General features: G+C 38.2%; 1 protein-coding gene across 2 annotated transcripts in view; it reads right to left on the bottom strand.

Annotated features, from left to right (window-relative positions):
- Positions 1-1,280: 1,280 nt before the first annotated feature.
- Positions 1,281-17,515, bottom strand: part of mettl16 (methyltransferase 16, N6-methyladenosine) — a 32,275-nt gene continuing 16,040 nt past the window's right edge. For both annotated transcript variants that reach the window (XM_026282214.1, XM_026282215.1), the window contains exons 3-10: positions 14,394-14,581; positions 13,166-13,306; positions 12,924-13,036; positions 12,639-12,781; positions 9,522-9,591; positions 6,808-6,897; positions 3,021-3,194; positions 1,281-1,949 (exon numbers count right to left, since the gene is read on the bottom strand). In XM_026282214.1, coding sequence (XP_026137999.1) covers positions 1,443-1,949; positions 3,021-3,194; positions 6,808-6,897; positions 9,522-9,591; positions 12,639-12,781; positions 12,924-13,036; positions 13,166-13,306; positions 14,394-14,581 — 1,426 coding nt within the window. In that variant the 3' untranslated portion in view covers positions 1,281-1,442. The remainder of the gene's footprint in view (positions 1,950-3,020; positions 3,195-6,807; positions 6,898-9,521; positions 9,592-12,638; positions 12,782-12,923; positions 13,037-13,165; positions 13,307-14,393; positions 14,582-17,515) is intronic.

Raw genomic sequence — 17,515 nt, 5'->3', positions numbered from 1 at the left:
ATTCTTCATTTCCTTTTAATCACTTGAGAAGGTCAAAGCAAAGGGTAAGCAAATACACTCATAAACCTCTACCCTTAGAATTTCATATGACTCTCACATGCATGGAAACGGTGAATATGCTCCTGGTTCAGCGGCTCCTGGGGCAATTAGAGTAAGAGCTTGTTTACCCTGGAAAGCTTCACGTGACTCCTAGTGCACGTTATCTGCTCGTGGTCCTCTCAGTGACTGCTGCAGCGGTCGCTGCTTCCTGTTATGAAGGCATGCTCCTCTCAGGACGTTTATACTAACTCAGACTTCCTGTGAAACGACCAAAAAGGCATTCCAGACACAGGAAATGCAAAGGAACACAACCTATTATAGAGTTATTTGGCTTTCCAAACATTTTATGTCTAAGAAATATATGAGGACAACCTTTGTCCAACATCTATAAATGCAGAAAGCTATTGCCCTTAAATCAAACTGGGTTTTGGTTAGCTAAAATCAGGACAAATTGTTCAAATAGTTTAATACAAAAAAATTCAATGGCAAAGCTTTAAAGAAAGCCCAAACTATTTGTAATCATTTTTATATTTGATTCAAATTTTAATAAAACTTAAGAGAAATGCATTTTTTTTAATCAAAGCACGTTGTTCTGTAGAAAATTAAAGTAAAAAAAAAAAATCTAAAAAGTTGATCATAAAATGAAAGCATAGGCCTACAAAAAAAAAAAAAAAAAAAAAAAAAATGCAGATTACAGATCTCACTGTGATCAATTCATCTGTGTAGGTTTCATTTTTAGCAAAATTTTGGACCTCAAAATGTCTTATCAAAATATCAAACAACTTCTGATGAAAAAACAGAATTGAGTCATAATCAGTGACAGATGTTTAGACCAAATCCATGCCCTTCATTTTCAATAATTCAACAGATCTGTCTGTTCATTACAACCTTAAGAAAATCATGATAATATTATAATATATAATTGGCAAGCATTCAAATCTACAATTAATCTACTATTAATCTATACTATCAATAAATCTACTATTTTTTTACTTTGTTATTTATTAGCATGCCTATTATTAACATATTGGCTATTTATTAATAATTATTAAGCACGTATTCTGCATGACCTTATTCTACATCCCTAATCCTACCCAATACATAAATTAAACAACTACCAGACAAAAGTAATAGTTATTGGTTTGTTAATATCGAGAATCGGACCTTAAAATCAAGTATGACCAAATTGATTTATTAGTGTGCATTTAACCAAAGTGACAAAAAAAAACTAACAACAAAGATTATTTAAAATAGTTTATTACAAACTTAATAAAAATTCTGATCACAACATCGATCAGTGGCTAATAAAACATCTGTGTTTAATGTGCAGCTTTACCAGTTGTATGTTTCACAGCACTGTGGAGAGTGTGTGGGGAGGAAAGCTGAATGAAGCCCGTGTGCTGTTAGGTAGGTTTGGCTGCCTGTCGAAAGAGAGAGTTCTTCAAACAAGTGCAGAGCTGGTTCATTAGATCTTTATTCTGCCCTTCCACCCAATGCATCTCCACCACCACATCGTTCTCTTCCTGCTTCACGTTCACCAGGCACTTGAAGAGAAAGTGCTGTCCCGTCTCTGGGTTTTGAGGACTGCCAGCGGCCGCCTGCTTTGGTTCGGTGGGGGACTCCATTTTTACGTCAGCACCTTTCTCTGGTTCTCGCCGCTCGTTCCTCTCTTTGGCATTGCTGCCCTCTGCTGTGGGTTCCTCTGGTGCCGGTGTTGGAGCGTCTGTGTCAGGGACAGATGGAGCGGAGGCATCCGTGCTGCAGGTGGAGGTGGGTTGTGCTCTAGGGAGCTCTCGGAGATGTCGTCCCTGTTCTCGTCTCTTCTGCCGCACATGGATCCAGGTGTTCTCCACTGCTGTCAGGAAGAGGCTGAGCTCCGCCTCTCCACAAGGAACCCGCTTATGAAGCACCTGAAGATGAGAAGTTTAAAGTTTCTATAACATTTGTATCAGCCATTGGCCACATCAAGCCTACAGCAAGTCGCTGCGGAACAGATAATAACAATAACAACAACACAACTAATAATAACAGCAATATTTCTTTTTTTGTTAATTTATTTATTAATAATACAAATAATAATATTAATAATAAGCATATCTTAAAATAATGATAGAAACCATTACGGTTGTTATTATCAATAATGGTAATATTATATTAAAGTATAATAACAACAACAACTAGATGTGTAAATTTTCTGAAGAAAATGTGAGTGGTGCTTGCCATGTCAAAACTCGGTACAGGGCAATTAGTTGGGTCCTTTTTTTCCGCATAAAAAAAAATATATCATTTAACATGTTTTAGCACTTAGCTAATTATTCACATGTAGTTGTTAGCATTAGTCAAAAGAGCCAAACCACATGTCTATACGATATTCTCATCCAGAGATGTAGGTCGTGCCAAATGGTTGCTAGGGTACTCTTTTTAGTTGTTAGGGAGTGGCTTAAAAGCTTCACGCTGATCCTGCAGAACTGATTGTTTGGTGGAGTGCAATGAGCCCCTGCCATGTCTCTGTGACACTGTGATCAAGAGTTATGTTCAATGCTAAATTCCTATAGTGGGAAAACAGTGCACACATTTCCTTCACCATAGTATGTCTATGGTGCAATTTTGGGGGGCTCTTGTGCCCCAGAGGTACAACTTCTACCCCACTGCGAGGTATGGTCTCACACAGCTTGCAAGCTTTTTCAAGTGTGGTGACCCACATGTTTCTATGAAATTCTTACTCGGAGCTATGAGCCGTCAAAGCTGGACACAATGCTAAGTCTATGGGTGTTTTGCATGCTTCTTCACTCACTGTGCCAAAATCGTAGATGGTCTATAAAAGTCACAGCACACCTATCTTTAAAAACGTACATTATTTGGAGCCTCTTTCAAAAGGTATATGACAAACAGTGCATTTTTTTTGTACTGAACATACCACTTATCCCTTATAAAATAAATGGAAACACACTGATGTCTGAAAATAAATCCTATCCCTTTACCTTCAGGTCTGTGAGGATCTTCTCCAGCCAGGCAGACACACTCTCTGTGGGGCTGGGGTCGGTGCAGCCGATGCTGGGCGCCTGTGTCTGGAGCTCTGCCAGGGTGGGCTTCAGGACAGTGAAGGTGAGGGGCTTACGGGCTTTCTCCAGCTTACGCTTCTTACAGGGGGGAGACTGAGAGAGATTTAGAAGGAAATTCGTTTTTGTTAGTTAACTTTAGAGTGTTTACATGTCAGCTTACATAGAAATACAGTTTTCTTACAAGAAAAGACGTTTGTTACAGAACAAGGAGATCAATTTAAATCACTGATCTCAGTAGTTCTTAATGTTTTAGCAAAGGTGGTCAATAGAGGGCAGCAAAACACAATGATCACCTTGGCCTTCAATGGGTTCAATGAAACCCTTGTGGGACTCATGCTTATGAATTCAAATGTAAAATTAAAATGCAAAACTTCAACTTTGAAAACAAAAATTTGCAACTAACTAAAAAAAATCAATTGAGTCTGATTTACTAAAATGATAAACTAAAGCTAAAAAAAGACAAAGGCACAAAATTACAAAAATGTTGCTTATTAAAAAAAGTTAACCATTAATAATGTATAAATGCTACTAAAATAACACTGTTTTATATGGTTCTTCCTCATAATTTAAGTTGAAAATATTACAAAATGTAAAATGAAATGCAGGCCTTCACATTAAAGATAGCTGGGCTCCAGTCTCTATAAATATTTCTGTTTCATATGCCATTTTAATAAGAGTGTTACCAATTTCCATAGCAATATATTCATGAATGATTGCAGTGAATAAGCGTCAACAACAAATCTGCCCAAGGATTCATTTTGACATTATGTGCGCTGCCATAGAAACAAATGAGTCTGAGGACCTGAACAGCTCAGTGTAGCACGAGTTATCTTGTATGCAGAGTAATTTCTGATGCAATGTAAACTGAATCATGTCCTACTGAGACACAGCGGTCATATTTTGACTTCTCCAGCTCTCATCATAGTGGGTTCTCACACACTGCTTCAGTAACAGAGCATCTGTTGTTAGAGCAGATAAACGTGACTCATCACAAGCCAACAGACCGACCCCCTCAGTGCCGAAAAACACACCACACCCATCATCTGCTCCATCGGTGTGGGCTGCTGTGGTCTTTGGTGACCATTCATCGAAATAGAAGATAAAGTGCACAGTTAATCTGGCATCCATCACAGGATCTTTGTTTCTGTCCTGTTGGAATAAGCAACACATTTAACACAGACTAGACCATACAGCTTAACCGTCTTCCTCGTATAAGGGTAACTGCATTAAGTAAACTGGATTTAGGGACAGTCAGCTAGTTATAGTTTCTGAATAACTCAATGTGCTGAAGTTGCTGGTTCTGCCGTTTGTCAAATTTGTCACGTCTCAGCAGACAACGGTTAAATGAGGTTTCACACAGGGTCACGGTCTTTGTCAGAGGGCACAAGCAGTGTATTAAATCACTTTGGTAGAAAAGACTGGTCAAAGATAACTGATATATTAAATATGTAATAATGTGTTTAATGCATCAATTTGACATTATTAAAGCTCATTTCTTATAAAAAAAAAAAAAAAAAACTAAACTAGGATAGGATCCAACACACAAGCAACAAAATCAAAATAATAAACCCTAATTGGGTTTATTGTTCTATAGTTTAATAGGAATGGCTTTTTCATATTTACATGTTAATTTGCATTTTTCAATCTGAGGTATGACAAGAATTGCATAAATCTAAAGTAAAGAATTGCTACTTTTTCATATACATTTATCTCATTTGTATTTAGCTTCTGACAGCACTAAACAAGCTAAATCTTAAGAATGATTTATAAATCTGTTGGCAACAAAATAGCTTTATTTTTATTTGATTTAATTATTATTATATTTAGAACATATAAATACCATAATATAATACTAAATCCAATATATTATTATTAATACTAATATTAAAATGATGATTGTTGTTATTAAATACTTTAACAGTACAAACATATTGCACTAGTAATATATTTCTTTGATAAATTCTATTAAAATTCTGAAAATAAATTTAACCTAAATACAAAGCTGTAACAATAATAATAATAATAATAATACTCATTTATTATTAATCATGTTAATGATTATTACATATGATAATAATAATTATATTTAATAATAATAATATCATACTGGATGGTGAAAAACAAACAAACAGACTCTCTCTCTTTTGTCCTTTCATGGCAGATTGTAAGATTTGACATTAAGGCGGTTCCCCATGCAGTCCAGTATCCTTCAACACAAGGAGGCGCCGTTTTCTGACTTTAAGCTGTCAAACTCTACTAAGCATGACAAAATCTCATCCCAGTAAGCAAAATCTATGAACAAAAGCAGACCAAAAATTCACATGAATATTAAAGAACACTGTGTCCACAGTAATTCTCTGTAATGACTAATACTGCTATGAATCTAAATATGACCAGACTAGCATCAACTACAGTGTTTCGTCTCAGATTTACGAAGCATATTGTCAAAAATTGGAAAAACGTGGCTCGGTGCATCTCTACTCATTTGAAGAGCACATAATGGATGAAAACAGACAGATACGTGCATCGATCCACACGCTCCCTCTTAATGAATTTCAATCAGTCTTAATAAGAGCGATGCACTGCTTTTATCCCCTCTTCACCATGAATTATAACCCCCTCCACTCAGTCCATTATTCATCCACCACACATATGCTCCAAGCAGGTTGAGTAGATCCTGCATAAAACAGCTTCCTCTCTCAACACCGAGCCTCTTGATGTGTCTGGAGTGGCTTCGCTCTTAAAAATGAAAAAGATAAATAAAACCATAGGCCTTGAGATTTTAAACGTGCCGAGACTGAGCTGAAAGGTCATTATTCAATTATTGAACACAAGCAGATGATTTCCACAGTGATCCACGGATGCTGACAACCGGCCTAATGGGGTCCTGCTTTAGTGCTGCTTCCTGCCTGGTGACCTCTGACCCCTCAGATCCAGACCCCCCACTATAAATCCACTGCTTCAACAGCTTCAGATCCCGGGCACGCTTTCAGCACTGCGGGGTCCTTTTCAAACCCTACCTTTTTTGTCAGAGTCTTCGCTGTACCCCCTACCTCTCGTGCAATACATTTCACGTCTGGATTGAAGACCTGACTGTCAAAGAGATTGATCTGGCTTCTGTGCGCTCTGCTAATGAGGTTCAGCTGGCTTCGGAGAAGAAGAATGGACACAGGAAGAGGAAAAACTGAAATGGGAGAGAAGCACAGAAGAATGCGGGTGCCATCCAGATCTAGATGTGTCTGTATGCTGGCTGAGGGTAGAGCGGCTCGCAGACAGATATGTAGGCCAATCTTTCTAGTCAAGTGATTGTGAGGAAAAAGGCATCTGGGACTTGGGGAATTCTCCTGAAAGACCATAACAAATCATCCTGCGACCCTTTCTCCATTCCCTCCACCTCTTTTCCCCTTTTATAGCCCTTCTGAAATGCGTGACTATATGACACCGTCACCCTGTCTGGGCAACTGTTGCTAAGAAGGAGCTGTGCTGTGCCTTAGGAAGCAGGTCAAGTGTATCTGATGGAATGGGCTTAAGATGCATTATTAAAAAGACGGCCGAGTGCAGTCAATATTCAGCAGGTGTTGCTTTCCCAAACACAAATGCATCAGACAGACTGGGTGCATGGGTTATGTGAGGACGAGCTGACTCTAAACGGAGGCAAACACTCTCTACGGTCTATAAAGTAATGCAGGAAGTGCTCAGAGCTTACAGGCACAGGAACGTCATCATAGAAACTCCAAGCCAGGGCCCAGCGCATGGTCCGACCTTGACAGAACTCTGTGTGCGTTACTTTGAGCACCTGTGAAAGGACAAAAGATGAAGAGAATCTCATTAGTGGTGATTAAAACATAAAACAGCCTGTGAATCTTACAGAAACCATCAAGAGAGGTCTGGGTTATATTAGGGGTGGGCGATATCTCGATATTTAAAATATATCGAGATATTTTTTAAACACGATATGGATTTTGATATATCGTATATATCGATATGTTGTTTATATTTAATTCTGATTCTGCCACTTTGCTTCTTTGCCTTCTCTGTGCTGTGCTCGCCCCCGCCTCCTTGCTTTTGCCCCCACTCCCTTTGCGTGTATAGAACTAGTCTAAAAAACAAAGTCTGAAAACAAAAGGACAACTGGCTCCATTATATGGAGATACTTTGGTTTTAAGGCGTAGGACGAACAGAAGGCAGATGTCTAACGTAGGGCCCAATGATTTCCGCGATGCAGAAAACGCTGACGGAATCCAGTCATAAAAACGGTATTTACAGTTTCACACGGAATGTCACGGAATTGGTTAAATTTTGAATGAATTATCAAAAGTAGGTCATGCACTTAAATCAAATCGCGATATAGACTAATATCTGCAAATATTTACCCGGAAAAGTCTATTTAAATATGAATCCTGCATGTTCTGCGTGTCTGTGTTAACAAATGGCGCAGAAGCGCATCTTCATTCATTAAACACACGGAAGCGCATGATGTTCGCGCTGATTTCAGCGTCTTTCCTATCACTGATAAAGATGTGAACACATGAGGAACATCTCCAGAACTGAACCGAGAGTCACTTCATGAGCATCTGACCATTTGATTTGAGTAAAACTAGCTCATATCACATCATAGACTGTAGTATCACATACACAGAACTGTAAAGGTAAACCCGTCAAAATAAAAGTATTTGGCAGAAATATTTTACTATTGTTCAGCAGAATGTACATAGCCCACTACTACTATTATTAAAATGAAATGAATAATCACACAACATTTCTTCCATGTTTTATTTTTAATAGTAAATCCCCTTTGTTTACCAAAAAATAAAGTTTGCTTAATTTTAAATAATTAAAAGATAAATTAAATAAATGTTTTATGCCTTCATTTGACAACCAGAAAAATGTAAATACACAGAATTTCTGAAGGGAAAAAATTTCACATAAGGCTATTTTAAGATTTTTTTAAACTAATTAAGTATTTTTATGCATTTAAATAATTACACATGCTAAAACACAGAATTAGGTAACAATAAAGCATATGGTAAAGAAAAAAATAAAACGTTTCATAGGGCCCTAAACATCTAATATTTGGCATATTTGTTTTTGCAGTAGTTTTAGGGGGGTTATTTTTCCTGTAAAGATAGAGATATATATCGCATATCGAGATATAGCAAAATATATCGATATATATTTTTTGCTCCATATCGCCCAGCCCTAGGTTATATTAAAGATCATATTTTACAGAAAATCATATTTTGAATAAAGAAAGGATAATTTTTAGGACTGCATTCTGACATATTTATGACAATGAAGCACATTTCTCTCCCAAATCTGCATTTCTTAATGCATTACTGCATTACTTTATTACTTAGCAAAATAAAAAAAATAAATCTTTGTTAGCAATTAATTTTTATTAGCATAGTTTATTTACAACAGGTATAATTCAGTACAACATATACTACCATGACTTATGTCTACCATTGCTTTTTATAATTAGAGTTACATAGTATTTCGGTATCGTATCATTTATCTGTTGATGTTACAGATTCTTTTATTTTTTCAGGATAATGGATATTGGATGTTTAGTTGTTCATAATCATTTCAACTATTTTTATATTTAGACTACCTTTGCCATCATTTAATGCTCGCTTTAATGCTCACAAAAATCCAATCGTCCACATGGACTGCTTGGACACAAATACAGACAAATCTTTAAAAACCCATTTCAATGTCATTCAAATTTGCCACATGAATATACATATATACACATATATACATATACACACACACACACAAAAAGAAACTCTTCAATGTATAATTCACACAGTGGGGAGTGTTTCTCAACACAGACATTTGGATGTTAGGAGTGAACTATAGGGTGAAATCAAATCCCACTGCTCTTCAGTAAAAAAAAAAAACACCACTCGGGTTTGACCTTTCCAGGCAGAGGGCATTCAAACAACAGATAAAAGCATGGAAAAAAAGAGAGAGGAAAGTGAGAGGGCAACAAGAACGAGAGAAAGAACCTCATTAGCATATTAATTAGAGCCACAGTGGCGAGAGGAGGAACTGCTGGACGCTGACCAGGAGAACAATGACACTAATGAAGGGTGACGGGACTCTGACACCTTCAGATGAATCAAAGCAGACTGACTGACACCAGACTAATAACCTGTGAGCAGGGAGAATGCCTTTCATTCACAGATATCACAGCGTTCTGACTGTACAGACACAGACGCAGGAGCTAATGATGCCTAATTAACTAATGAAATCTGCTCCATTAGCGCTCCCTGTCATGGTACGTTTTTAGGCCACGCTAGTGAAACTCATCAAGATGAATTAACCTGAAGTCTTGGGGAAACGCCCACTCATTTATCTGTAAAGATCTGAGAGGCAAAAAACAAACACACATGCAGTGGTCCAAGCTCAACTCACCCCTTGTTTCCGAAGCTCATCTTTCAAAGGTGCCAGGCTACACTTCTTTCCCAGCATGCAACTGTACCACCTGTAAACAGAAAAAAGGGCTTGTGAAACCACCAGCCTGGACACCTGATCCATGGGAGCACATCAAATAAGCTGCAGGATGCAGAGCCGTGGGTTGAATGTGGGTTCGCTCTGTGGGAACGGTCAGTTGGGCTACACTTTATATTTATAAGATGAGGCGCGATGTTTAATTAAAAACCCCACCTCGACAGGGAGCTTTGAAGCTGTGCATGAGACAAAAATCAATGAATATCCACCATTATAAAAAAAGATGAGGCTTCATCTGCCAGTTCCCACGGAGAGAGGGAGGATAACACGGTTTATGCATAAGTGATTGGTGCTCAACTCTTCATTTTCAAGTTCTTTTGGTTTCTTAATTGACAGAATCTTGCTTTTAATCACTGAGGAATATCTTAAAGGTCAGCATGAAGCATGTTCACAACCCATTTTATCTCTATAATACGACATTTATGAGTCAAACCGTATACTCAGTGAATAAATGTAGGGAAAGACTTGATTTTATCAACCTATTGGGACATGGAGGTTCATTATGGAGGACAGACAGCACCCATTTTTAACTAGGATTTGTGAGCAAAACGTGGGGCTTAAAGGTCATTTTCACTTTCAAGAGCTTCCTGATGTATTCCTTCCTGAAGTCCATCATTTGCTATTAATGCCATAACTTTTTATTCATCACCATTTCCTGCCACTATATACATATATTACATCACAGGACATGTGATTATATTTATGTATTATTAACCTTTGTATTACTGCTTATTTGATCTATTTAAAAGAAAAAAATATTAATGACTGCATTATCTAACCGTATCAAACTAAAATGCCTAAATAGCTATTTAAATATTAATTCAATAAAGTAAATATGAATTTAATATTTCATTTAATTTAGTGTATAAATCATACAGCAAATATTTGTAAACATTATTTTGCCTTTTAATATTTGCTTTTATGATTATATTAATTTTATTCATAAACAGTATTATTTTTAAAATATTATGCTTTTTTTTTTACAATCATTATATTTGAGACTAATTTGAATATTTGCAAAAATACACTGCAAAGAAATTTAAAATGATGAAGTGAATGTGAAGTGGTGATTTAAAAATGTTAACATTTTTGGGCAACGTAATAAATCATATGGCCATTAAATCAAGTTTGTCCTGACATCATTGTAAAGTCAAATAGATTCAGCAGCAAAGCACTTAACGAGAGCCATTTTATCTTTAGAAAATAACCAAATCAGTCGTGCACAATTAGACACAGACCAACTCCATGCTGGCTTTAACAACTAACAGAGTCATGTATAGACCCTGCTGTAGCTGATATTTGTTGGGCGGTGGCTTGGGGTTATCAAAGGACAATCTACCACAAGAACAAGGGAGTGTAGATGAACACACATTACTGCATATGGAGCCTAAGGGGCCTGACAATCGGTTCATTTTGTGGAATTAAATATTAAAGAGCCCTAATATCCACACATGCTCTCCGAAGTGTAGTGGAGGGAGGCTGTGTACTCAGCATCTATCAGGCCTTGGAAAGGGGGTGTTTATTCATTCTCTTTAGTTATCAGACCCCGAGGAGGAAATAGTAACAATTACGATTTCAATAGCACAGATTGTCTGGCATGAGGAAAAATCAGAGTTGTATTTAGTTTGTAAGTGAGACTGGAGGAAGACTGGCAGTAATTACAGATCTGAGGGGTTGGAGGGGAAGTAGCATCTCAGAGGGCCAATCAGAATGCCTGGCTGGTTCTACGGGCACCTGCACGCGTACACACACACACACACACACACACACACACACACACACACACACACACACACGCTGCTTTTACGACAGTCTGCTCGCGTAGTCTGAGCCCATGAGAGAGGAAGCTGGTAACACGGCGAGATGGAAGAGTGCCCAGCTTCCCCTGCGGACACCAGTCAAATCTCAACACAAGCAGAAGACACATAAAAACACTGAAAGGTTTAGAACTATATTTGATATTACATCCAAACAGTGAAGCTGGAACGACCACGTTCCTCTTGGGGCTCAGCTCATGACATGGTTAATCAGGCCTAATGTTGGGTGCTCTGCCGCCCCTCTCTGCCCGCTTCACTCCAGCGCTCCACTGACAGTCCTGGCACAGGGGGGCTCGCCGTCTGCCCCAGTCACACACACAGCTGCTCCCGTCAGGCGGCCCGGATACCGCCTCGGGTAATTATTTACTTTGCCTGTCAATTAATTACGCAAACTCTGTATGACAGATCCATCCCAGAATCCATCTGCCCTGCCCCTTTTGTCAGCATGGCCTCTTCCCCTCTCTGGCTCTGTCAGTAGAAAACACCTCCTCCTCAGATCTGGACACAGGCGGCGGTTTACTCCCTTCATGTGTTGACATCAGTGCCAGACTGATATATCAGTCACTATTTGCCAATTTTGAGAGTTTTGGCATCAACCGATAGCTATCAGATAAAAGTTTCATAGTTCAAAATTTTTATCCAAAGTGACATAGAAATGAGGAATACAACAATAAATTCCTCATATAGAGGCAAATAAACACAAGTGCTTGCCTTTTAATACTAATTTTCTGATATCAGATATCATCCCGAATAGTAAAAATTAGAACAATTTTTCTAAAGTGTAATTTTTTAAATATATTTTTTATTTCTTTTATTTTTATTCCTCATTCTCTCAATTACTACTATAATACTAGATAAAAACATCAATTTAAAAAAAAAAAAAAAAATTCGATAGATAAGACATTTTTTAAACATTAAATCAATTTTAATTTATACTTTACATTATATAATAAATATTATATGTAAATATTTAAATTTACATTCATGTATTCTCTGAGTTATATTATTGTATGTATTCTGTCAAATAAAATATATATATATATATATATATATATATATATATATTTTTTTTTTTATGTATTTGTGTGTGAGAATAATATACAAAATTGACAAATATTCCATGTATTATATATTTATTTTCTTTAGAGTCCCATAAACCACATATGCAAGAATGTGTGTGTGTGTATATATGTATGCATGTTACCTAAGCCTCTTCTTTAGTTGCAGACTGTCATGGATGATCCTTTTCACAAACTCCAGCTCCCCACCCTCAGCCATGATCTCAGTGACCCCTCCAGTGTTGACGGAGCTGGGTGGAGGTCTGCGGGAGTTCCTCGAATTCACCCCCTGATGGAGGGGACAGAAAAGAAGGGAAGAAAGAACTGATAACAGCTATTGTCATGTACACAAAGAGACAGATACTGCTAGAAAACAGCCTGGGGGTTGTACAGCCCTTGTGTGTAGTGTCAAACACCCGAGCTGAAGGTACCTTCGCTTCTAACTGGTTGGCAAAGAAAGGTGGATTGCACATGCAGAAATCATAGACAATGGACTCATCCTTGAGCGCATCCATCAGCAGAGTCTTCTGGGGTACCTTCACCACTGCAACACACACATTTATGTGGTTCAGTGGGTTAAATCACATATAAAACTGTCAAGCTCTCTCTTTGGATCACACACACACACACACACACACACACACACACACACACACACACACACCACACCTACCTTTAATGAGCTCCGCCAGGTGGTTTTGCTCAACGTTCTTCTTTGCATAATTAAAGCAGATGTCATCCACTTCTGTGGCGAGGAAGAACCAGCCATTCATAGTGGCTCCCAGCAAGGGGTAAATACAGGAGGCACCAGTACCTGCACAAAGCCAAAACCTGTCACATTATGAGCTTAAATACAAATGAAGAGTGGTGATCTGCTTCCAAGTCTTTAACTAAACACATGCTTTATCTAGTGACAACACTTCAGATCAACAGTTAGGTTCAAAGAATCATGAATACTTTATGGTGTTATTGTATCAATTTCACATATTTTGTATCTAAACTAAGCTCAGAATATCCGATCACCTTAGTTAGGTTAGGGTTGGTTAAATATTATCATATATTGCTATATGATAATATTTAACTACATTTGTCCTCTAGGAAAGGAGAACTTAAACGTGAAATTAAAACTATTAACTATATTTCAGAAGTGAACTATTCACATTTCAAATAAAAAACAAACAAATGTGTATGCTATTCAAAAGATTCATGCAATATTTTTGTTAGTTTCACCACAAAATATACAGAGCAGTAAAAAAAAAACAGTTCTATCAAACAATTTTACCACCATATGTTAAAAGTCTTAAATAAGTATTAGTATGATAATATGAAGTGCAAGCGATTGCTTGACAGAGTGACGTATGACTATAATGCAGTTAGACTGAGGCAGGACAGCTCTGGTCATCCATTATGCAGCCAGGCAGCCTTAAAATGGACTGAAATTTAGCAGAACTAAAAGATGATCCTCATAAGATCTGAAGACAAGAGATTTAGAGCTATGCATCATATGTGTGACACTAACAGCTAATCTCATCCCAGAGCTGGCAAAGGTCGTCGGTCTGCAACCCGATCAACAGAGCCACAACTATATTATCCACACACTCTGACGCAACAGCTGAAAGTGTATGGGTGATCACCACCAGTGGAGATGAAAGAAACACACAACTTTTCTGGTTTTAATCTGCAAACCGTCTAGATTCATTATATGTAATGAATCTAGAATATATGACAGTTTCACTCACTCACACATAGACAATTGTGACCCATCCCTACAGATACCAACAGTAAACATGGACAGTTTTTTGTATAAACCAACTAAATGCACCACCAAACCCTGTACCACCAGCCTGAGGGAACGCAAAGGGCTTTAACAGGATCACACCAGTGAGTGTGAGCCGGCTTACCGATGTCGATGCCCCTCCGTGGGTTCCCCTGCCCCCCAATCAGGTCCTCCACCCAGTGGATGTAGTTAAGGCGGAGCGGCACAGTGGGGATGAGCCGTTCCAGGGGGATCTCGATGGTTAGGCCAAAATCCTCTTTCAGCAGGGTGCATGTGAGCGCTCGAACAGCCTCTGGGTCCTTGAAGTTGAGCCTGCAGGAGGGATGGAGTTTAGTGGGGTATAATAGACAAAAAACCACAGAAAAGAATCAGCTAATAGCCATCTTTAAAAACACACCACATAGCCGCTTCTCAATTCATTAGTGCTCATCGTAAAAACATCCATGCCGAGAAACACAATCAAGCAGCAGCTGCCGCTGGTTTGCAAAAATGTATTAATGGAATAAATGCCTTCATAATCACTGTCCCTTTCTCTCTAAATTCTTAATGTAGATCTTAAAGCATTCAGCGAGAGTAACGTCACGTTTCTGCGCTTCTAAAAGCCAGGAGGGTGAGGCAGGTGTAATTAGGGAGCCTTCACACCCCTATAGATGTAATTAAACGCTCCATGCTGCAGACCATGTCTGGCACCTCCGAAGGGAAGCAAGATGTGCGTGTGAGCCACACAGATAGGATACTGTGGAAAGAAGCCATGGTGTGTGAAATGCTATTTTACAGAGCCTTTAAAAACACCTGCACCCCACCTTAAGCATAAGCGCTCCTCACAAAAGGGATGTGGGACATAAAAGGACAGAACATTCTCTCTAAGTGATGGCTGCACTGGGCTTAAACAGACATGTGTAAGCATTACCAATTTTAAAAGAAAGTGCTTCAGCCCAAAATTGTCTTATGACTGTGACATTACATTTGAGGTGTCAATACGTTAAGGAGGGAAAATGCAAGTTAATGCAAAAGGAAAAGCATTTCTGCAGTTTGAATAGCATTTTGGCTGCTCAAGAGCACAACACAAGAAAGCAAACATTCCAACCGCAGCCGTTCATGTGAAAAATCCAATACACCTATATCTTTATAATTTATTAACACATTAGCCCTAATTAATCCAGCCATCCAATCCAGCCTATTAATCTTTAAAATGTGACCTTGGGAATTAAATATGAATATGGATGCTATAGAAGGATTATACTGGTTACCACTTAACAGGATTACACGCAATAATAATAAAGCACAAATGGAGATAGTAAATAAAACAAGGAGTGTAGATTTTACAAAAGAGGCCAGAAATGACATAATGGAGACCCAGCAGCTCACAGAGTGACTGCGGCTGACCTTGCATCCGTCAGGTCATAATCAGTGTGCAGAGATGAAGCTGCGAGAACCGTTATCCTGCGCTCTATTTTTAGCCTCCACTTGAATGGCTCGGCTCACAGGATGAAGGCCGAGTGCCGCAGCCCAGCGGTCTCCACAGTAACCGCTACACCCGCCCCGCAGAGAAGTGTGTGTCAGTGGAGCAGTGGAGCTATGGATGTGTGTTAGTGTGTGAGAGGACGTGATGCTGACGTGAGGTGGGTGTGTGTATGGGCAGATTAGATCCCGGATGAGAAACTCAGAAACTGCAACCCTCTGACTCAAGGACTCAGAGAGGAATGACTCTAAATTAAGAAAAAAAGACTGCAAAAGGAAGGTTTACTGGGTAGAAAACAGAAGATTCAGAAAGAGATCATAATAAGCTCTGCAGTCATGATAACCAAGGTTCATATCAGAAGTGTTAAAAAGCAAAAACTGCACCATTAAGATTTTTACTACTACTACATTTGGTGTGAAATCAGAGTCCTGAAAGAAAAGCACTGCTCTAACCAATCAGACTAACACAATGGCACAGCATGAATTTACTCATCAGCACCGCAAGGTCACCTCTAGAGCTCCATTTAGCCATGTTTTAATCCACCGAACTCAAATGCTTCCAAACCCAACCATTAACAAACATAGCATGGATGCTGAACACACTCCAGTTTTTTTATCGTGTTCTGTGAGAACAAAGAATCTAGCGGTGCAGTTTTAATAAGTTGAGAACGGAGAGCCAAGCGGTCTTGTGAGGATTGACGTTCCACCAACTGTCAGGTTTTGTCAGCACGTCAAATCTCTAGTCGACCAGGATCTCGTTTCAACTTAACACTGCTGTAAACATAAGCCCGCCGAATATCCTGAGGACTTTCACCTCTGAGATTTGAGGAAGGTTTCTGAAAGCAGACTAACTGCAGTTACATCATTTACAATAAGCTATCATCATTTACTTATACCATTATTCCAAACCTGTTTGACTTCCTTTCTTCTGTGGAAAACAAATGAAGAGGATTCGAATAATATCCAAGCTGCTCTTTTCCTTACAATGAAAGTGAATGGTGACGCTCAGTCTAGTCTTTGTGTGTAGCTTTCATTTTAGTTTTTATTCATTTTAGTCACATTCATACTCTTTTGAGTTGAGTCAAGGTTCTGTCAACTAAAAGTCTGAGCATTGTATTTTAGTCAGAATTATCCATGACTATTTGCGTCTAGTTTTAGTCAATTGTATTTTAGTCAACTGTATTTTAGTCTCTTTTTAGTAATGCAATTCTATTTAACCCAGTCAATATAGTATAAGTACCTAGTAGTATAGACGAAAACCAAAGGTTATCTTATTATATTATTGTTACAATATTTATTTTACCTACCAAACATGTTAGAAGTACAAACATCAGTCCCTTTCTCTGTGTCAGACTTAACTTTGTTTGTTGTCTTATAAATTATGCCACGAGTGGGGTTTGAGGAAGTGATGTCCCCGTGTCTGCACAGTGCGACCTGATGCAGCCCCTGAAGTGAGACACAGGAAACAGAAATACTGCAAAATAATAGTAATAACGCAACTAAACGAGACTAAATAACGCTAATCACATTTTGTTTTGGTCAACGAAAATGAAGACATTTTAGCACATTTAGTTTTTATTTTGTAAATCACATTTGGTCCTTTTTTTATTCATCAACAATATTGCATTATACATTTAAAGGGAGGGGGGTGAAATGCTATTTCATGCATACTGAGTTTTTTACACTGTTAAAGAGTTGGATTCCCATGCTAAACATGGACAAAGTTTCAAAAATTAAGTTCATAATATACTAAGTCCAAAAATACTCCTTCCGGTTTGTCACAAG

Source organism: Carassius auratus, chromosome 15 (assembly GCF_003368295.1).
Source record: "Carassius auratus strain Wakin chromosome 15, ASM336829v1, whole genome shotgun sequence".
NCBI classification, from domain to species: Eukaryota; Metazoa; Chordata; class Actinopteri; order Cypriniformes; family Cyprinidae; genus Carassius; species Carassius auratus.
This window is presented reverse-complemented; position numbering and strand designations above follow the sequence as displayed.